The 22,147-nt window shown below is 49.4% G+C and overlaps 1 protein-coding gene across 1 annotated transcript in view; it reads right to left on the bottom strand.

Moving 5' to 3' along the window:
* The window catches only part of Galnt2 (polypeptide N-acetylgalactosaminyltransferase 2), a 111,581-nt gene extending 102,622 nt beyond the window's left edge, over window positions 1-8,959 (bottom strand). The window contains exon 1 of the mRNA NM_001106196.2: window positions 8,708-8,959. Coding sequence (NP_001099666.2) covers window positions 8,708-8,830 — 123 coding nt within the window. The 5' untranslated portion in view covers window positions 8,831-8,959. The remainder of the gene's footprint in view (window positions 1-8,707) is intronic.
* Window positions 8,960-22,147: the final 13,188 nt, after the last annotated feature.

Here is a 22,147-nt window from a genome sequence, read left to right as displayed (position 1 = left end):
AGGGACGCCTCAAAACACACTAGCTACCTTTCAACTAAAATCTCAATGTAAGACTTGATTGCTCCTCTGCAACCGGGCACCCAAGGGAACCTCTTAGATGGCGAATACTCCAGCAGGTTTTCTGAACGGGTGCACACTCTCAGCCGCTCTCTGAAATGAGAAGTGCCCATCTATCAGGACTCTGGGAATGGAGTAGACAGAGGCCAGCCTCCTCTGTCACACAGAGGGCCCAGAGAGCAACTGGGCTCTCACGGATGACAAAGAGCCCCGACTGGTCCATTCTAAGATGATCCTTGCTTATGGTTGATAGTGAGAGATTGGAGTAAGTCTCCCCCAAACCACCCACGTCTCTGTAAGCTGGGCTACGGTCCCAAAGCATCACCACAGGCTCAGCATCTCAATCCGACGGACACATGTCAAAAGCTTAAAAGAAAATCCAAGAACAGTGATCCCTAGAAATCCTGTCAGGATGAGACAGAGCAGACAGTGAAACAGAGAACTCAGCAGGATTCAGGGGGAGACGTGCAGAATCAGGGGTGGCTACTTATACAACTGCCAAGCTGCCTTGAGGGTCCAGAGCCAATGGCCCAGCACTTTTATGGTCCCCCTCCCTTGGGAAATGCTGTCACCAACGGTCTTGGTGACACAGTGGACAACTGAGAAAAGGCAGAGAGAAAGTGGCTGGACTCAGAAAAAGTTTTGGGGACACCTGACCCCAGATATTCACTTATGATCTCCTTTGTGTCTATGTGCAAGAGTGATAGGTAGAAAAATCAATGCCTGATTAAGTCTGAAAGGGCTTTACAGGGGAGTAGAAAATAGAAACATTAAATGATAAGGAAGCAATCGGAACAGGACAGCCAGGCAGCAAGGCGTCCCATGCTGGGCCAGGCAGCTCTGCAGGACATGGACTACACATTCCCACTGTGAGCATCGGACTCACCCCACACCTAAGGAGTGCTTAATTTATAGGCAGCTCCAAGTCCGAGTCTTTAATTTGCGCAGGGCTCCTCAGGTTTCCATCCCAAGTGATTTAGCTGAGAAAGACCTTTCATCTGAGGCCCGCTGCTTTTCCAAAGCAAGGAGTCAAAGGTCACACGTGGGCTGGCCTTCCGGGAAGCTATCAGAAGCTACTAGAGCACTCCTGATCCTGTCCCTGGCTGACTTAGTCCTCCCTAGCTGCTTCCTCCACAAGCACCTGAAGCCCCCATGTAACCACTCCCTCCCCCAAAGATACCTGCCCTGAGAACACAGCTGACAGACAGCTCTCCCCTGGGGACTGCAGGAGTCCCTCAGCAACTCCAGGCGGTAAAGTCACAGCTTCATCTTGCTCTCTACAAGCACCCCAGATCCTAGGTTCCTGACATGGCCTTTACTACCAAGGGCCACCTCTCCAAAGCAGGGCGCCATCAGGTTCTGGCATCTGCCCTCTTGCAACTTTGAGTGATGGATGACCCCTCCTGCAGCTCCATCTGCTCCCGGGGATGGAGCAGTAATGGAGCCCCCTTGACTACAGCAGGGACTCAAGATCCAAGGATGACTCTCTGAGCTCTAAAGGGCAGGGAGAACTCTGTAAACACACGATATCCTTCCACAGAACCTAAACCCAGAATCACCTCTGGCCTGCCCTGCCCCACCTCACAGACTAGCTCAGGCATCCAGAGGCTATGCCACAACACAGCCTAGCAAGTCTATCACACACACAACTACAGGTGTCTCTGAGGACCACGGGTGGGTGAGGGGCCGGCAGGAATGTGGCAGGTGACTTGCACTCTAACCAGATGCCTGTGGTAACTAAGTGAACAGAAGAGAAAGACCAGGCGTCCCTGTGAAAGGAGATCCACTCAGCTGGTGAAGTTAAGGCAATGACCCCTGGTACCTGGTTCACTCTAGCCAATGAGGAGGCAGAGAGGCTGAGCACTGAGGAACCTGGGGGCCTCTGGAGCAAAGGCAGACAGAGGCTCAGGCTTCACAGGTAGGCTGGACTCATGCTGACCGTGACCTGAGTGACCTCTACCCCTGCACCCAGTTTCCCAGAACTGCCCTTCATGTTGTTCTGCCTGCTGTCTGCCCACCCCCACCCCTCCAACCACGGTGAATATGGCAGTCGGCTGGGCTCCCAGGAAGATTGCAGACAGAGCCATGCTCAGCACACAGGGAGTCCCGAGAGACACTTGGGAAGAGAAGGAAAGGGACAGACTCTGGTATCACTCTTCAGCCAACACGGTGTCAAGCACTGCTACTGCAGGTCAGGCCAAGACCTGAGGGTGGGAGAGTAAATCTAATGCTAGACAGAGGAAACCTAAGACAAGGCAAACAGCCTGCGGCTGCCATTAGAGCGCTCCTGAGCACAGTCAGGGTGCAGGGTGCCTCCCCAAAGTCACACCACAGTCAGGGAAAGGACACAGTCAATCACGGAAAGGGTCTAAGAATCTTGGGGAGTCGCACCCATATCCCGACAACTGGAAGACCTCAGGAGACAGATGCCACCGGAGCCCAAGTGATTGTTTACCCACGAGCTCTGTGACTCTCGGAGAGCCTCTTGCCTTCCCTACCCTTCATTGTCTTCAGTAGCGTGACAGATGCTTTAAGGACGTACGTGGCACGTGGTGGATGCTAAGCAGGTGTCTATTAAAACTTAGTAATCACATACGTACCCCTAAAGGGGGCCCCCACCACAGACCTCCTTCTGAAAAGACCCAGCCACAAAGCTGCACCAAGAAGCAGCAGAACAGTTACCCTCAGCATGGAGGTCAGTTCTGCTCACACCATGCCAGCATCTGGTATAAGCTATGAGGGCGCTGCGCCCAGTGTGCAGAGGTTGCCAATGCTGTGAACCTCTGGAGAGGGTGGACCCCAAGAAGCTGAAGCCTCCAACCACTGGCCACTGCTGAGACACACACTACAATCCAATGGCCCCGATACACCCATTTCCGGGCAGTCCTCTTCCTTGGAAGAGACAGGAGCTGCCCACCTTCAGAGAGGAGGCTAGCAAGGAGGTCTGGAGGAGACTGCTTACTTCACAGGGCGTTTCTAGGAGGAAGGCGGCCATTCACCAGGATGACAGCCAGCAAGGATAGACTGGGCTGCGGGTGACAGGTTTAGCCTGGCCCGAGACAACCACTGCCCACTGAGGTTTTGTCACAGCCAGCCTTGGGGTGACATATGGCTCCTAGGAAAACCCAAACTACGGCTCCACAAACAAGAGTTCAAGTAAGAGGACCTACTTTTCTACATACCCAGCCCACATGAAACTCAATCTGTCTAACACGACACACACTTCCTGGGCCCATACTACAGGGCAAGACTAAGTATGGGTGTGCCAGCCTCAAGGTTCAAACCACATCAGGGGATGCTGGCAGATCCAGACCCACTCCAGGATGAGAACCTAAAAAAGCACAGGGTCTTGGCAGGTGAGCTGACTGGGGTTGAAGCCTGACACCCCATCCTTGGCTCCACTCCAAATGGACCCATAGTCTCTGGGAAGTGAGACAGAGTGGCCTTCTAGACTAAGATATATACTCCCAGGGGAACCTCTGAGGCTGGAGTTAGTCCTGAATATAATGCTCAGGCCACAGGTCAGGAAGTCTTCCCACCCAGAGAGACCAAGCCTGTTCTTGAAGCTCCTTGGGCAGCCTTTGTGGGAAGCACTACTGAGTTCTTGCATCAAAAGAGACCTCACCAGGAAGGAGCTGAGACCATGCGGGTAGACAAGCACTTCTGCTCAAGGCAAGGCCAGACCTCAAGTCACTGACAAGAGGTGAGCGTTCCAACACTCGGTACCGGTAACACCTATTTGACAGGACAGGGAAGTGGGCACAGGAGTCCTAGTGGGTGACAGAGTTCACCCTTAGCTGATCGATGTGAGAAGGGGGAAAAGAGGGAAACTGACTTTCTCAAAAATACAGGGATGGTGGGCAGGGAGAGACAAGCAATTAGAGCCTGGGGGGCTCTGGGTGCTTAAGACAGTGGCTACCAGACTGTCTGGTCTGGCTACATACATGACTCCCCTCTGCCTAGCCAGCAAATCTCGGTGTTACCACCAAGCTGAGCTCTCAAACAGGCTGCAGAGAGACAAGACCTCTGGGAGCAGGCTTGGCCAAGGCCCAGGTTTCCCACTGTGCATTCAGCTGAGCCTGCAGGAGACTGTCCAAGGACTCCCCAGAAACACCTACAGCCTTCCTGGCCTCTGTCTGAGCCTCCCCCCAGTGCCCAGGCAGCCACCTCTTAATAGGACTTTGGGCAGGAGTATCACAGCAGCCTTGGGGCTGACATCATGTTCCTTAGAAACCCGAGACTAGGGCAGCCGCAGAGAAGCCACATGCATCCCTGTCTTCCTACCACCCCTCACATACGTCTCCTTAGATGCAAAGGGCAACGAACATCCCACCCCTTACCCCCGACTCCCACCCCACCCCACCCCAAACTCCCTTCACTCCCTTTCTTCCAACAGACCAAAACCCTCAGAAAAACTGTCCCTGCTCCCAGCCTAACCCCACAGTGGCTCGCCCAGGAAGCTGAGCAGACCTACGGCCCTAGCTACTGGCAAACTGGTTCATTCTCCCCTTTGCTGGAGGGTCCAGGGCATAGCTCTCTAGCTTTCTAGTGTTTGTGGGTCACAATCTGTTGCTACACTTCAGCCAGAGGCAGCTTCCTTTCAACAGAAATCCCTTCCCTCCTATGCAGCTCCATCCACTGCCAGCATACCAGGGCCCCAGGAGCAGGGGACTTTACTTTCCTTAAGGAGGCTTATCTTACAGCTGTAGATGAGGCTATGCTGGGCTTTCCCTGACCGTCTCCCACCGTTGTTTTGGAGCAGGGTCTCATATAGCCCAGGACGGCCTAGACTTGAAGGTGATGAGTAAGAAACCGTGACCTTGAACTCCTGATCCTCCTGCTTCCACTCCCACTAAGTACCGGGATGACAGGCCTGTGTCACACTAGTGCAAATGGCCTTTCTTAAATTGCACGCCTATCACTGTTACCCTGCTGACAAAGGTCAGGACATTGCGTGGCAGCCTCTTGTCAGCCTCCAATAAACCCAGCTACTCCTCCTGACCAGGGGTCAGGGAAGAGTGGGGAGCTTGGAGCCCATCCTGACTCAGGAGCAGCTCCAGCACTCTCACCATCATGGACTTTACCCTCACGCACCTGGGCTATCGGGAACCCCATTATGACACCACAGCTGGGTCCAGAACTGGGACATGTGTCCCTAGGATTTGCCCACAAATGGCTCATTAACAGAACCCAAGGTTCGGTGCAAACCTTGAAGGAACCCTGCAGACCTGTCCCTCAGGAGGAACGCAAAAGAAGACCCCAGGACACACAGTTTGCCAGAAACAAGAACCTCACAGGATCCTGGCTCACTCCGTTTTCTGGGGCTAGGGGATTTTTCTCTCCTCTCTTTCTTTCCTTCCTTCTTCCTGTATTAGTTAATAATAACTTACTAACAGTATATGATCCTAAGAAATAAAATAAATAACAAACAAAGTCATGGTATAAGGATGCTACTCTCCCAGTGGTGATGAGAGAACGGAGAGGCAGAGATGAGCAGCAACCGAGGAAAGGTCACTGAGCAAAAGGAAGAAAGCGAGATGTCCTCCGCACCACTGGGGCCACCATGCTATCACTGTCCACTTGCACACCTAACTCAAGGTGGTAATGGTTCCCTCCAAATCAGTCACATGAACGAGTGAACAAGCCACTTCCATGGGAAGCCCTCTACAGGACAACATAGCCCAAGTCCCTTCTCTGCTCTTAGAATCAACCTACTGTTCTCCCAATGAGTGTCCCCACCAAAGGTCCCTCTATAGTGCCCCTCCCAGTGCTTCCTGCCTAACAGCCAAACACCTGCACCTGAGGCCCAGAGTGGGATGCAGCAGAGGTGCCAGCTCCCAGGAAGAGCCGTACCTCGGGGGCTGGGGATTTAGCTCAGCGGTAGAGCGCTTGCCTAGGAAGCGCAAGGCCCTGGGTTCGGTCCCCAGCTCCGAAAAAGAGCCGTACCTCAAGCTCTTAGGCGGTCCATGAAGGGGCCGTGCGGTCTCTCAGCTGAGCTCACTGCTCTCAGACTGGGAACCCTTCCTGTTGCTACACTTCAGCCAGAGGCAGCTTCCTTTCAACAGAAATCCCTTCCCTCCTATGCAGCTCCATCCACTGCCAGCATACCAGGGCCCCAGGGAAACTTAACATGATTAAAATTTTAAAGCATTTAAGATGCTCAAAGGAAAGGCATTCTTGAAGTGCAAATCATCAGTTTAGGGAGGCAAGAGTAAATATGGCAAGGGGAGATACCTAGACAAATGAAATGCAATTTTAAACATTATGCATAAATTGCTCCAATGTGGGGTCTCAGCCCCTCGGAATCACAGCATCATCGAGTCCCGGCTTTCCAGCAAATGCTGACAGTTGGTTTTCAGCTCCTTAGTTCATTCAGTCTGTAGTCTGAGGTGAGCTGACTTCCTGGGTTTTGCTAAATGGAGAACAGCAGTTCTGAACAGCAGTTCTCAGAGCTGTTGTTTAGCAGGCTGGCCTCTCTGCTGAAGCAGCAAAAATCCTAACAGGGTGCCCTCAGACAATCCCCAAAGCACAATCCTGGAGCCTGGGGCCCCTGGGGAATAAAACAGCAGAGCATGAAGAACTAACTAAAGACAGAAGAAGAGTCCGTGCGATCAGTACCGACCGTGAGAAGGAATGCCCGTCTACTTACCGCTAGAGAATCCACACGCTTTCAGTCTTGACGCATGCCTTATCCTTACACTCAGGTTGTACCCACTAAAGGAATCCCATATTTTCTCTCTTATCAAGAGGATGAACTGAATGTGGGGAGCCTTCCAGGGTTCAAACCCACTAAGGGATTCAAGACGGCACTCCACGGTTTGGGGGCATCCTCAGCTTCTCTCAGGATCCACCTTGCTACATCAATGGGACCACTACTGAAATGTCAAAATCTACTGCGGTTTACACACCACTTCCTTGCCCAGCAGATCACTGAACCGTGATACTCGGAGCCAGGACTACAGTCTATGGCTCACTGACAGCAGAACTCCAGGTCCTCATAGTCTCTATCAGATCACAAAGAGGTCTCAGGCATTCTTCAAACCTAAAGCTTAGACCTCAGAGGAATCCAGAGGACTTTAATGGGGAGACCAGCCAACTGCTTGCCAACAGACACCCCCAGAGGTAGGGTGACGACATCTTTGGGATTCTGATGCCACAGGTACCTCTCCACAAACCCATGCCGGTCCCGGGCTTCCTGGGTTTGCTTTTTCTTTGTGTGGATGAGAAAAAGCACTGTCAGCAGCCAGGCTATTCCCAAGATGAGGGAAGTCTCCTGGGGATGCAAAGTTGGTACAGACCACACTTGCTCAGAGTCACGATGGTTCTCAAAAAACCGGCCGCTGCCACCAGGCACACTAGACTTAAAAACTAACAGGGGCTCCCAACACACCAACCATTCAGAAAGCAGGGCTGAGAGTCTGTCAACTCCACACAAGCCAAGCACAGGGAAACACTGTTTCCACTTTCGCTACTGAAAATAAAAAATGAAGCATGCACTTCTTCCAGAGCCAAAAAGACACTTCCACCTCCCTCCCTCCGTAACTGTGGCTAGGAATAACTTGAAGATGCCAGAGAAAAGGGGAGTCAGCCATGTGCCTTTGACATTGGCCGGCTAACTAGGGGTAAAGTCGGCTCATGGACGATCATCCTACTCAAGACCCTACCCTCTGGCTCCCTCGGCCGTGGTCTATTTCCATTCTTTTCTGGTCATGTAGTGTTACTCAAAACCAAGTGAGGAGGGCTACAAATTTTTGGGAAAGATAACTACATTTTGAAGCGTAAAACATTACAAACCCCTTCCGGAGAGAATCCTAGAGCAGACACCACCAACCAAGGCAAGGACCTCACACAGCCGAGACGACTGCCGAATCAGAACCTGTAAGTTCTAAGCGACCCGAGGTTCCCACGGCCTCACCACAGAACCCATCAGACACAACACACCGAGGAGGGACTTAGGGCTAGGAAATGCAAGCGCAAAAGGGTAGGCAGTTCCCGCCGCCATGAGGGGCCAAGGGCCGAGGTGGGCAGTGTAATAAGTAGGAGGGGAGGTCTGGCAGGACGACAGTCCGTCCTCACTGCCCGGGTGCAGGATGAGGAGCATCAGGCAGAATCATGCCTCTGGTCGCTGGAGCACCACAGTTCCAGCCCGACCGAGATCCCCAAGATCTGGGCGCAAGACGCGAGGATCGCGGGTCCCAGTTGGGGGGAATGTGGCTCGGGGAGCACCGGGTCTCGGGTGACAATGATCCCCAAGATCCCGGAGCAGGGAGTGTGGCTCTGGGGCGAGCTGGGCGGAGTGCAGAGCAGGGGGTAGGGAGTCCGGCGGAAGGGTTGTCCCAGCGATCCCGGCACAGGGAGTGGAGCACAGTGTCGCCAGCGCGATAACAGCCCCCAAGATCCTGGCGCAGGGCGGTACCTGGCTCCCGGTGCCCGCGCCCCGCGTGCGGGAGGCAAGTCGCTGCACCCAGAGCCCCGGGTGAGCGGGGCAGGGCCGGGGCTCGCGCCTCTGGCCTGAGGGCCCGGAGAAAACTTGAGGCGCGCGTCCGGGCCAGGGTCCCCGCGGGTGCTGCCCGGAGCCGGGGAGCACTCTCCGTGCACGGCGCCTCCCCGCTGCAGGCCCGGGTCGGCGCACAGGCCTCGCGGCACTCACCTTCCTGCCGGCGCCGCCCCCGCCCGCGGCCAGCGCGGAGCCGCCCCCCGAGTACATGTAGTAGGCGATGCCCAGCACCCAGAGCAGCGCGAAGCACAGCAGCATCCGCGAGCGCCGCCGCATCCTCGCTCTGGGCGGCCGCCGGGCAGCCTGGCGGCGCGGCGGGCGGAGCGCGCGGCGGGCGGAGCTCGGGGCGGCGGCGCGGGAAGACGCGGCGCTCGGCGGGCGGCGCTCGGCGCTCGGCGCCCGGCAGGAAGCGGCGGCCCGGCGGCGGGGTCAGGGAGCAAAGGGCGACCAATCGACGCTTAGGGGCGGGCGCGGGGGCGGGGCCGAGTCTCCATGGCAGCGGCTCCCCGCCCACTGCGCGCCCCCGGGAGTGGCAGGTGGAGACCGCGGGAGCGTGCGCGCGGTTCCCCAAAGACCCGGAATGGTCCAGTCTGCAGAGGTCGCCCTGGCTCACCGTCCATGTCATTTACTATTTGGGCAATAGTGGGTTCTTGGGTTTTTATTTTTATTTTCGCTTTTTATTTTTAATACAAGGTCTCATTCTATAACCCAGTCTGGCCTCGAACTCACCATCCAGCCCAAGCTGACCTCAAACTCTCAGCACTCCTTTTGCATCAGAGTCTTGAGTCGTGGGATGATGGGCACGCACTGCCCTGCTATCTGAACAAGACTAAGACAGGGAAGGTAGATTTCAAGGAACTTGTGAGGATGACGGTGCCTGCTCTTAAGAGCAAAATGGTGATGGTTTAAAATAAACATGAAAAAGAGGGGAGAATGATGGTAATTTATGTTTTTAAATCTGTTCATGTTCTATTGGTTGCTTTCTTGAAGGAATGAGGTGAGCAGAGTAACCCACTTCATAGAGCAGGCAGTGAGTTCTCTGACAGCAGCTCTGGTGACTGTAACCTTGTCCGTGCCCTTGTGACTCTTTAAGTTCCTGTGTCTGGAAAAGAATTTCCAGTACTTGAGAGCCTGCAAATATTTCTCAGATCTGCACAGACTGCAAGAGGAACGGACTCCCAGGGCGGTAGTCTGCCCAATTCTGAACAAAGGGCACAGCAAGCCTTTGGCTACTAGGATTTTGAGCCTCACCTGAACTTCGGACTTCTCAGAAGTGAGGAGGAAGAGCCACTCAGTCCCACCAGATACCCGATTCCTGCAGATGCCCTTCAGAGAAGACAGGCTTGTCACATTATAAGTACTAGAATCTAAACACTGTACTGACCAGAGAAGAGATTTGTAAAATAGTGAAGAGATGACAGGTTTGAAAACGCCCAGACTCTGGAGGAAAGTCAGATAAGTGGGAACAATCGTTGCCCCTCAGAAGCCTGGTAGTGAAGGGAGTGAAGAGGAAGCAGGACAAACCCAAAGAACATGAAAGAGAAGAGCGGCCCCTCCCCCAGCATCATCTGTTGAAAACTAAAACTGCAGAGGACAGAAGAGAAAGTCCCCACACAGAGCCCTGCCCCTAAATGCTTCCTATCTGAGAAGTCAAGGCTAGCAAAACTGCTTCTGCAAAATGAAAACAAAAATTAGTCATATCCTGAGTGTGGAAAAGGAATCCTAACATTTCATCTGATTATTCTCCCCCCCCCAACCCCCAAACACACACATTGACTGATGGTGGTTGTGTCACCTGTAATCTCAACACTTAGGAGGCTGAGCCAGGAATATTGTTATAAATGAGAGAGAGAGAGAGACAGAGACAGAGACAGAGACAGAGAGACAGAGAGACAGAGAGAGACAGAGAGAGACAGAGAGAGACAGAGAGAGACAGAAAGAGACAGAAAGAGACAGAGAGACAGAGACAGAGACAAAGAGACAGAAAAGAGCAAGGAGGAGGAAAAAGAAGATGGTGGTGGTGGTGGTGGTGATGATGATGATGATGATGATGATGATGAAGAAGAAGAAGAAGAAGACAGAGAAGATGGGGAAGAAGAGGAAGAAGAAGGAGGAGAAGAAGAAATAATAGTCTGGCGAGATGGCTCAGCAGTTAAAGTACTTACCATGCAAGTGAGGACCAGGAGTTAGAACCTCAGAAACACACCTAAAATGTGGGTAGTCTTGCTAGCCTACCAGTGGGACAGTGCATGGGAGGTAGTCTCTGGGGCAAGCTGGCTACCTCAACAAGCCAAGAACCAGCAAGCTTTGGTGTAAGAGACCTTGCTTCAGTATATAAGGTGGAGAGCTATCAAAGATCACACCACAGGTTAACTAACCTCTGGTCTCCACACACATGTATACATGTCTGACCTATCCCCACCAATAAGGACATGGTCTTTGCACACAGACACAATCACACATGCATATACACATGCACACTATTCACGTGTGAAATGGGGAGGATGGGGAGGAGATTGAAGATGAGAAAAACAAGTAAAAAGGTTCAGTAGAAGTTGTTGAGAGCCAGGAAAGAGGAGCCAAGTCCATTGTATTAGAGGTACTGAGAAGGAGACTTCAAAAGTAAAGCAAAACTGATATTAAAGTGTTAACATCTGAGCCGGAGGTGACACACACCTTTAATGCCAGCAAGCAGGAGGCAGAGGCAAGTGATTTCTAAATGCAAGGTCAATCTGGTCTATTGAGAGAGTTCCAGGACAGCCAAGGTTACATAGAGAAACCTTGTCTCAAAACAACACTCTCATCCTCCACCCCCTTCCCCCCCAGAAAGTGTTAATCTCTGCTGGGATGTAACTCAGGGCTAAGTTCTTACCTATCGTGAGCAAGACTCTGGATTTGAGCCCAGCATCATCACCGCTCAAGAGTACTTTCCAGTTTAACAGACATCTTTCCACAATTTTCATCTGGAAACTAAATACTCCAGGAGTAAAGGAAACGTCAACACTACACATCAAAGGTGACTTCCACACACCTTGGGAAAATGGTGTGGAATAACTGAAACATGCCTTAGCACTTGTACTAGATTCCTCTTACTTAAGCCAGTAGAAGGTCTGGGTGCCTCAGTGCCCCAGTGGATAATGTGCTTGCTACGCAAGTGTAAGGAGCTGAGTTCAGATCCCCAGACCCACAGGAAATCCGACGAGGCAGTGCGTGACTGGACTCACAGCTGCTCCTCTGATGAGGTGGGAGATAGAGACAGCAGAATTCAGAGAAGGTTGCAGGCCAGCTAGCAACAAAGAAACCAAATCCCCAGCAGGGTAGAAGGTGCAAGCCCACACAAGAAGTTATCCTCTAGTCTTCACCTGCATACCATGACACACACACTTCCACAAACACTTATCACAGTACACACACACACGCACACACACGCACACACACACACAAACACACAAACACAAACACACACACAAACATACACAAACACACACATACACACAAACACAAACACACACACAAACACACACACACAAACACACACTCAAACACACACACAAACACACAAACACACACACACACAAACACACATATACACAGACTTAAAATTCAAAGGAAAGGAAGACAAAGATGTAGCAGGCAGGATCACACTTCCTAAGAGGAATGCAAAAAGTATGGCCGAAAGAAAATGCATTTACACAGTGCTCAAGGCAAGCGTGCTAGCCAAGGACCCCATAGCAGGCCTCCAGGCTCATGGGCTACAGAGGTATGAACCAACTGTAAAAGTTTGGAAGCCCCACACTGTAACTTTAATTTTTATCAAATCCTACTTTTTATGATGGTTCTTAAATGCTTTATCCTCCCTTGTAGTCACCCACCAGAGGTAGTGGGGAAAAATGATATGGGGGGAAGTGGACCTGTTTAGAAAGGTTCTTTGGAGCAACTCCTGTCTGTGTTGTCTGGAAATCGGTAGTTTGGTTCAGAGGACAGCAGCGGCAGCCTGATCCACTAGCAAACACTTCATGGATACACTAGCAGTCCAGTTTAGTAGAGTCAAACAGGAATAGCAAACAGGAATCAGCAACAGTTGTACGACCTAGCAGAGACAGCCAGGCCTCAGCCTCAGTACAAGTCAGCAGGAGGGACCAGGAGGAACACTAGGAGTTCTTGGCTCTGACTCTCTCAGGGAAGCAAAGATCAGAGAAGACTCGAGACCCATAAGTGCTGCACAGCTAGCTCTGTAAGCAGGCCTAGCTCAGTCCCTGTCAGTGTCTGTTGAGTGCTATTTATACCCTCCAAACATCACATGTCCTCCATGTGCTTGCTTAGCACATATGAAGTTCCATCTCAGCACTGATAAGCCATGAATGGGGACATATCTACAACCCCTAGTTGGGACAGGAGAATGGATAGGACTTGCTGCCAGCCAGTTTGGCTACAGGTTTAGCGAGAGGCCCTGTCTCAATGAACTAAGGCAGAGAGTGACAGCAGGACACCAGGTGTCCTCCTCTGGCCTCTACATATACACATGCATGTGCACATGTGCATATACCACACACACACACACACACACACACTCACAGACACACACTCACACTCATTCACACTCATACACTCACACTCTCACACACGCTCACACTCGCTCACTCACACTCACTCACACACTCACACAACACTATAACACACTCTAACACACACTCACACACTCACTCACATACTCACACACACTCACACACTTACTCACACTCACTCACACTCATACACACACTCTCACACACTGACTCACTCACACTCACTCACACTCTCACACAGACACACACTCACACACTCTCATACACACTCACTCACACTCACACACACTCACACATACTCACTCACACTCACACACACACTCACTCACACTCACACACACTCACACACTCACACTCTCACACACACTCACTCACATTCACACACACGTTCACACACACAGACACACACACTCTCACTCACTCACACTCACACACACACACACACACTCATGGTCACGTTTGACTCTGTGTGTCTTACAAAAATAGAGATATCCACAAATGGCAAATTGAAGGAAGCTGTGTCCATATATGTAGGTAAAGGAAAGATATTCCTGGTATTTAAAAACTTAAAACACTAAGGGGGGGTTCTCTAAGAAATGGGGGAAACTATAAACAATCCCCAGTAATGCTCCAAAAAGAGCCCATAAGTGTGTGCGAAGATGTTAAGTTTCGCTCCGTTTCAAATTAAAGCTACAGAGATACTATTTATCCCCCCACAAACTGGCAAAAACTCAAAAGCTTGACAAAACACTGTCAGCAAGACTATAAAAAAGAATAAGGCAGACTTCTGTGAACAGATACGCAGCGATTTCCAGGACACGCTACGATACAAGTGTCAGAGAGCATTATCATATGCTGCTTTATATATATATATATATATATATATATATATATATATATATATGTGAAAGAAAATAAGAAAACATAAATATATCTGCTTGTTTGGGTAAAACACATGCACTAATGATAAATCAGAAAACATTAAGATTCCCGAGCCAAAGCTGGGTATACTGTCTCATGCCTGCAAACTGCAGGACTTGAGAGCTAAGGCAGGAGGATTGAGGCCAGCCTTGGCTACGTCATAAATTCAAGTCTAGCATGGGCTATACAGTATGAGACCTCTGTCTCATTAAGAAAGAAAGAAAAAGATCAGTGAGCCACCAGGACCCCTAGAGAAAGACACACAAGGTGGGAGGAGCAAACTCTCTGAATCTTTTCCTAGGTTTGATAATGATCTACGTGTTCAAAATAGGAAAGAAGGGGATGTAGCTCAGTGGGCAGAGCACTCGCCCTGAATGCATGCTCTGAGCTCCAGCTTGCACCACATAAACCAGATTTGGTGATGCGTGCTTGCAATCCCAACACTCAGGAGGTGGATGCAAGAGAAGCACAAGTTCAAGGGCATCCTCTGCTACATAGCAAGTTTGAGGCCATCCTGGGCTACAGGACATCTTGCCTCAAAAAAAGAACTGTACAGAGGCAAGAGTAAAGCACTGGAGGAGGAGAGGAAAATAAAAACGAAATCCCAAGCCACATATCTGAACCCAACTGTTGCCAGTGAAGAGCATGAAGGAACCAAAGAATAAAGGTCTGTCCTTATTTAGTTTTTGCTATGAAGCCAAGGATGGCCAAGCACTCCTGATCTTTCTGCCGCTGGCTTCTTAAACTCTAGGACAGTTGGAATGCACCGCCGTGCCCAGCCTTTTTGTAACGTGTAAACGAAGTACATGGACTTATATCTCAGCCCAGAGAATAAAAGGACTACAAAGAATTTTGAACCTTCCCAATATTGTCTTTTTCTCTAGCATAATGGGTGTAGAAATTAAACTATTTTATTCATTATGTCATCTAGCAAATCATAAAGCTGTTGTTTGGGGAATTAAGAATTTCATTATTTAAGAATAGAGAAAGGTGGGCTGGGGATTTAGCTCAGTGGTAGAGCGCTTACCTAGGAAGCGCAAGGCCCTGGGTTCGGTCCCCAGCTCCGAAAAAAAAAGAACCAAAAAAAAAAAAAAAAAAATAGAGAAAGGCAAAGAATGTTCCTATGGACTAGATTCAAATCTAAGGGAGAACTCACTCCACACACACCCCTAATAGTCAAGCAATGTGAATATATGCATACATGTGTGTGTTTATGTGTACAGATACAGATTGATATGGATAGATAAGGTGCAGATATAGATACATGTATGTATTTATGTATACAGATACAGATAGATACAGAAATAGATACATATGTGTATTTATGTATACAGATACAGATAGATACATATGTGTATTTATGTATACAGATACAGATAGATACAGATAGATACAGATGCAGATATAGATACATGTGTATTTATGTATACAGATATAGATACATATATGGGCTTTGGCCAGTTGTGGCCAGCAGACATGAGCACACTTCCCACCATGTAGTGGTTGCTGTTGTCAACTTGACAGACTCTAGAATCACCTCAGAGATCAGCCTCTGGATATACCTCTGACTATACCTCTGAGGTATTATCTTGATTTCGTTAATTGATGCATTAAGACCTATCTTAATTGTAGGCCTCACATTCCCTGGGTAGAGGATCTGGGCTTGCTCATGACACAAGGAAAGTGAGAGAGGTACTAGAATGCATTCAAGCCTCTCTTGCTTCTTGACTCCTGTTGCTGTGACTTCTCCGCCATGATGGACTGTCGCCTGAACTATGAGGCAAACAAGTCCTTCCTCCCTCAAGTCAGAGTGTTTCATCACTGCAACAGAAAAAGAGACCAAGTTGTTCCCAGAGCTCCAGTCCCTGAGATTATGCCATGCTCTGCTCTAAGCACGGCTTCTGTGGAGAAATGAGTGGACACTCCACTTGGAAAGTACTGGATGAGTCTCGCTATACATTTCACTAGAAAGTCAAGAAACACAGAACAAAAGGAAAGAAGTTAGCATCACAATGTCAGGACAACATGGAGGACAGGTTGCAGTGCCAGCCACCCCAACTAAACCTAAGATGGTCCCTTCAAAACAAATATTGAAGAAAATCTAAACCTGTGAGTCCATACTGGTCACGATGGGTACATATGTGGAGAAGAGGGAAACTCTCTTGATGGTGTGGGAAAGAGTGGGGTGTCACCCCTGCAGCAGACACAGCAGATAAAGTGCTGGCTGCACTTGCATGGAGACCTCATTTGGGATCCACAGCATCTACACAAAAGGCCTGTCATGCTAGCACACATCTATAATCCCAGCACCAGGGAAACAAAGGAAAATCCAGGGCCTTGCTGTCCAGCTCATCACCATGGTTCAGTGAGAAACCCCAGCTCACAAGTTAAGGTGGAGAGAGCTGGAGAATCTGCTCAGTTGGGGGGCTCACTTGTTGCGGGGACCCAGATGGATTTCCAGCATCCACACTGAGATTCACAACCATCTGTAACTCCAGCCTTGGGGGAATCTGGGTACCATGTGTGAGCTCTCTACACTACTGCTACAACGTTCCTGTAATTTTCAGGGCATCTGCTTTGAAAAGCAGTTTTAGTTGCTGGATTCTGACAGTTAGCTTCATTTCAAATGGGTAGAGAATAGAGACTGTCCTGTTAGGGACGCAAGCCTGGGTCTCCAGATGGGAGATGCAGTGTGTGGTTTCTATACTTGTTGTGGGTCAAGCAATGAGTGCTGTTGTCCCCTCCTCCCGCCCCCCCCCCAAGCAGGGCACAGCTCTAGAGCTGTCATGTACAACCTAATGCTTTCATTCCAGAAGTCCGAAGTGCTTCATTCCCTGACTGTATAGTTGTTGACTGTATAGTAGAGACAGCAATATGTTTTTAGTAGCACATGATCACAGTTCCACTATCATTGTTACCTGCTCATGGACCACTCACCGTGTCTGAACCGCAGGGTCTTAAAACTGTGGATCAAGAGTGAATGTGGGGGGGGGGGGTTGGGGATTTGGCTCAGTGGCAGAGCGCTTGCCTAGGAAGCGCAAGGCCCTGGGTTCGGTCCCCAGCTCCGAAAAAAAGAACCAAAAAAAAAAAAAAAAAAAAAAAAGAATGAATGTGGGGCTGGAGAGATGGCTCAATGGTTAAGAGCACTGACTGCTCTTCCAGAGGTCCTGAGTTCAATCCCCAGCAACCACATGGTGGCTCACAACCATCTGTAATGGGATCTAATGCCCTTTTCTGGTGTGTCTGACACACCAGTGTACTCATCATATACATAGAATAAATAAAGTCTGTTTAAATAAATTTAAAAAAAGAATGAATGTGGAAGCCAGGTAGTGATGCTTACCTTTAATCCCAGCACTCTGGAGGCAGAGGCAGGAGGATCTCTGAGTTTGAGGCTAGCCTGATCTACAGAACAAGTTCCAGGACAGTCAAGACTACACAGAGAAACCTTCAAAACCCAAAGGGGGTTGGATGACAAAGGATGAATGTAGAGATCACCGAAAATTTGGCTACAATAAAAGTTTTCAAAATACACGATGTGCAAAACTTCAGAACCAAATGTTTAATTGATCTGAGGTGTTTCTGGCTGTGCTTGGCTGTGTCAAGTCATGAGATCTCACTACAGCCTCAGTTCTGCACAGAAAGCACATACGTGCACATGTACTATGCACGGCGTCATGCCAGTCAACAGCAACGAAACACTGGAACACGAGGCTCAGATTGAAGACTTCTGTGTGCTACGAACTGAAGTACACTTTCTGTGCATCCAGCTTTCTGACTCAGTAGAAACATGACAGCTTAATCACAGGAAACAGGCTTTTAATATTTTTCTACCATCTCTCCCAGCACGTATCAGATTGGTGCGATCTCTGGGCTGCATTAAGACGTCGATTTTAAAAACTGGTGTCTGAGGTGCTGGCTTGAGTTTCATTCAAAAGTTTGTTAAATGAATTTTGGCTTGGGGTTAGGGCTGAATTTCCCAACAATTTCTGAAATGTCTCTAAACGTACTTATTCCATTTTCTAATGTGTATATATGTGAAGCAGAGTTTGTAGCATTGACGACGATAAAATCAAAAATATTGACGAACTCTGAAAAACTCTGACAGTGCTCAGTGTCCCGGAGTATCAAATATTCTGCCAACATTTAGTCTTTAACGCATTAATCTCATTAGTATGAAACACTTCTCTTGTCTTTAATAAGTGATAAAATTATAGATGATGGATGGGGAACTGTTTAATATTGCCATGGAGAAAGTAGATAATTATGGCTATGTGAATAGAAACAAGATATATCGTGGGTATAGGAGTGTGGGTGCACACACCTGTGCAGAGGCCAAAGGTTAATCTCAAGTTGGTTGCAAGGTCTCTTACTGGGACCTGAAACTCACCAAGTGGGGTAGGCTGGCCGGACAATAAGTACAGAGGTTTTACTTGACTTCACGTCCCCGTGCTGGGATTTCAAGGACGTGCCACCACACTTGGCTTTTCTCCTGGGTGCTGGGATGGAGCTCAAGTCTTCAGACTGCTCGAGCCATGTCTTAGACTCTAGGACCAGAGCAATATCAAGGACCGATATTAAACAACCAGAATTCTCCACCCCTCGCAATCTAAACCATGTGTACACAGATAGTTTGTCAAGATATTTAAAACATCCTTCCCAGGTTCTACCGCACTCCCAGGAGATGCTGCGGCTGCGGTTCATAAGAAGGACCCTTTTTTTTTTTTTTACTTTTATATTTTTCGGAGCTGGGGACCGAACCCAGGGCCTTGCGCTTGCTAGGCAAGCGCTCTACCACTGAGCTAAATCCCCAACCCCCAGATTTCCTTTACCAGAACTTTCTCGGTCCTGGGAGGCTTCAAAATAAAGACATCCAGACTTGGTTTCTTTGTTTTCGATGCTCTGCTTTGAGCTAGGATCTCAGTTACCTCAGGCTGGTCTCAAGTCCCCCTTTTTAGTAGAGAACGACCCTTGGACCCCTGATCTTCCTACCCCCATCTCCCGAGTGCTAGGGTAACCACCACACCCAGGTTATGTAGTACTCAGATTACAACCCAGTGTTTCGTGTTGTGGTAAATATTTTTAAAAAGCCTTAACCTCTTATGGCGTGCTAGCACCGGCACCCATAGGGCCACGTGGCACTGTGGACTATCTTTATCTCAGTGGCTCCATGCTGCCCCCAAGTACTCTGAGACCCAGCCGGTCCATGAGACATTCCAGCGTGGAGTTAGTTCCGGCACCCGTGGGGCCATGTGGAACTAACCATAATTTATCTCAGGTTAGTATCTCTCCCGGCGGCTCTCTACAAGCCACGAACTCTCTGGTTCTAGCTAACCACTAAACTCAGGGCTCTACAAGTCCAGCATCGGCTGGCCTATCTGGGCTCCTTGCATGGACTCTGTCCACACTCCCAGCAACTGCCCCCTGGTAGTTAAAGTCTAAACTCCCAACTACCCGGTGAAATCAGGACTCAGTAAATGATAACCCAACAATCAGATTTGTATGTTAAATTCTCAGTCCACAATACATCCACACAGTAAACTCACAACCGATTGATAAAGATATAAACCGCCCAACTAGATAAGATAAATTGGCCTATAGAAATCCATCTCTTAAGAAATATTCATGGGTTGGGGATTTAGCTCAGTGGTAGAGCGCTTGCCTAGCAAGCACAAGGCCCTGGGTTCGGTCCCCAGCTCCGAAAAAAAAGAAAAGGAAAAAAAAAAAGAAATATTCATAACAACCTGTGTCTGTGTATGCATGGCAAGGATCCATCTATGTCTGCCTCCATGTTGCCTCTCTCTTTCCTTCTAAAGCTTTGTGCCTGCCACCCTTCCTTCTCGTCCAATGACAGGCCTTGTTTTATCTTGTGTCTGTCTTTACCTGCACAACGACGTCAACCTATAGTTTCTCACAGGTCAGCCAAACACTCTAGTCATTGAGCTGAGAGTCTTGCCTGAAAATGCCCTGATTACCATAGATTGTACTGAAAGACCCACCCCATGAGTCTTAACTCAGAGCTGCAACAGGCTTGAACGAGCCCAGGCACGCCCAGATACCTAGGGCCGAGTCACCGTTAAAACTAACAGACCATAAAAGGAAAGGAATACAGAACAGACTAGGAGTACCGGATCTGGCAGGAAGGGATAAGCCCCTAGCCCCCGACATTCAGGACGTCCCAGCCCGCACGTACTCTTTTACCATGTTACAACCTCATTCGAATATGATGCAAACCTGCCAATGTGTGTAGCTATACCTTATTACCTCATCATGTGAAATAACCAATCATATGTGAACATGTCTATATGCCTCATTTAAATCCACCAATCCCCGTAACTATGCATCTGCTTCTGTACGCCCGCTTCTGCTTCCCCAAACCCTATAAAAGCTCCATGCTGGAGCTGCTGGGCGTACAAGTCCTCCGAAGAGACTGTGTGCCCGCAGGTACCTGTGTTTTCCAATAAACCCTCTTGCTGATTGCATCCGAGTGGCCTCGGCTCGGTCATTGGGCGCTTGGGGTCTCCTCCTGAGGGAAAGGTCCTCTCCGGAGGTCTTTCAGTACAAAAATGTGCAGATCACAGACATGTATCATATGGGAAGGAGACTTAGGTGCCGAGCTGAAGGCCCAGTGGGGTCTGTACGTTAGGTTTTGTCTTGGCCTCTCTGGGTTGTTCCTTCCTCCTGAATTATGTGACAGAACTCCTGCTTGAGTAAGAGTCTGAGCTACAAGTGACAGAGTAGCTCTTTGGAGGGTTCACCAGCTCCTCGTGGGAAGGTATGGGAGGTCACAGGCTTCGGGAGAGGGCTACCAGCCTGAAAAGCTGGAGTCCTGCTCTATCCAGTTGCTTGGAAGGAGTGTGGGTGGGGTGGGGAGCAGGAGAAGGGGGGGGGGCACAGGGAATAAAGACCTAAAGACCTAGTCCCTGAGCCTCCTTCCTCTGGATCAACATGCCGTGCTTTGAGGTCTGATCCCCAACCTGGACGTTGAGGTGACCTACAGCCCACTACACGTCCTCATTAGTCATTCTTGCTCCCTTGGGGCCACACTTGCTGTGTACTGAGGGGCGGTCTTCCTGTCCACTCCCTTCCCAGCTGTGTTCAGGACTCAGAGCAGTTTTGCCTCCATGGTACCCCGAGATCTAGGCTACTCTCAACTGGGCTAGGAATCAGGATGTCAAAGGAACAACACAAGAGACTCTACTCCCCCTCGCACAGTAGCAGGTTGCCCTGAGTTTATGCAGTGGCCTGCTTCTGGAAATCCAACCTCCATTTCCCAGTGGATCTAGGCTTCGGATGATCCAGAGGCCTGTTTGGACCCCTGCTTTGTGCTTTATGTCGTGATTTTTCAAAGTGCAGAGCCTTCCTGGAAAGTGAGGAGATGAGGTACCATGGGGGCTTTGGGCTGCCGGTGCGGAAACTACCTACCTGGGTCTGAGCAAGTCTCCACCAGTCCAGAATCAGAGACGGCGACTGGCCTGTGTGAACAGTGACTCTGAGATGCCTCGACACACTAATGGGTGTGTAGGAACCAGACCAGAACCCAACGTAAGGTCATCCTTGTCTGACCCAAAAGCAAACTCCACCAACTGGAGAACCTGGAGAACGAGTGACAGGCTCTTGGGTCACGCTTTGAGATGATTATTAATTCCTTGGCTGGGTCAATGTTACTGTGGTTATGCAGAAAATGTCCTCCTTTTCAGGAACTGTGTTAGCATATTTGTGAGAGAGACGTCTTAATGTCTGCATCTTACTTTCAAATATCCCAGCCAAAAAAAAAAAAGTATTTATATTTATGGAGAGCATTGTGAATACTACACTGAGACAGAGAAAGAAAGAGAAAATGCATGTGGAAACATTTATTGTTGAGTCAGGCAGAGAGCAGGATGGAGCCATCTCTCTTCGGTCCTTGAGGCCTTTTATCTATGTTGTAAGCATTTCCAAGTGAAAAGTTAGAAGAAAGTAAACGACAAAGCCAGGGAATCTGGTGAATAGTTGCAATGAAAATAATTACAAGTTTTACTGAAAACGAAAAAATCCCAGACATTGGGGCCAGACAGAAACATCCGGCGGGCCCAGCTGGCTGTCAATCAATCAATTATTTTAACAG

The sequence above is a fragment of the Rattus norvegicus genome, chromosome 19 (genome assembly GCF_036323735.1).
Source record: "Rattus norvegicus strain BN/NHsdMcwi chromosome 19, GRCr8, whole genome shotgun sequence".
Taxonomy (NCBI): Eukaryota; Metazoa; Chordata; class Mammalia; order Rodentia; family Muridae; genus Rattus; species Rattus norvegicus.
The sequence above is the reverse complement of the archived record's forward strand: the minus strand, read 5'-3'. Positions and strand labels throughout refer to the sequence as shown.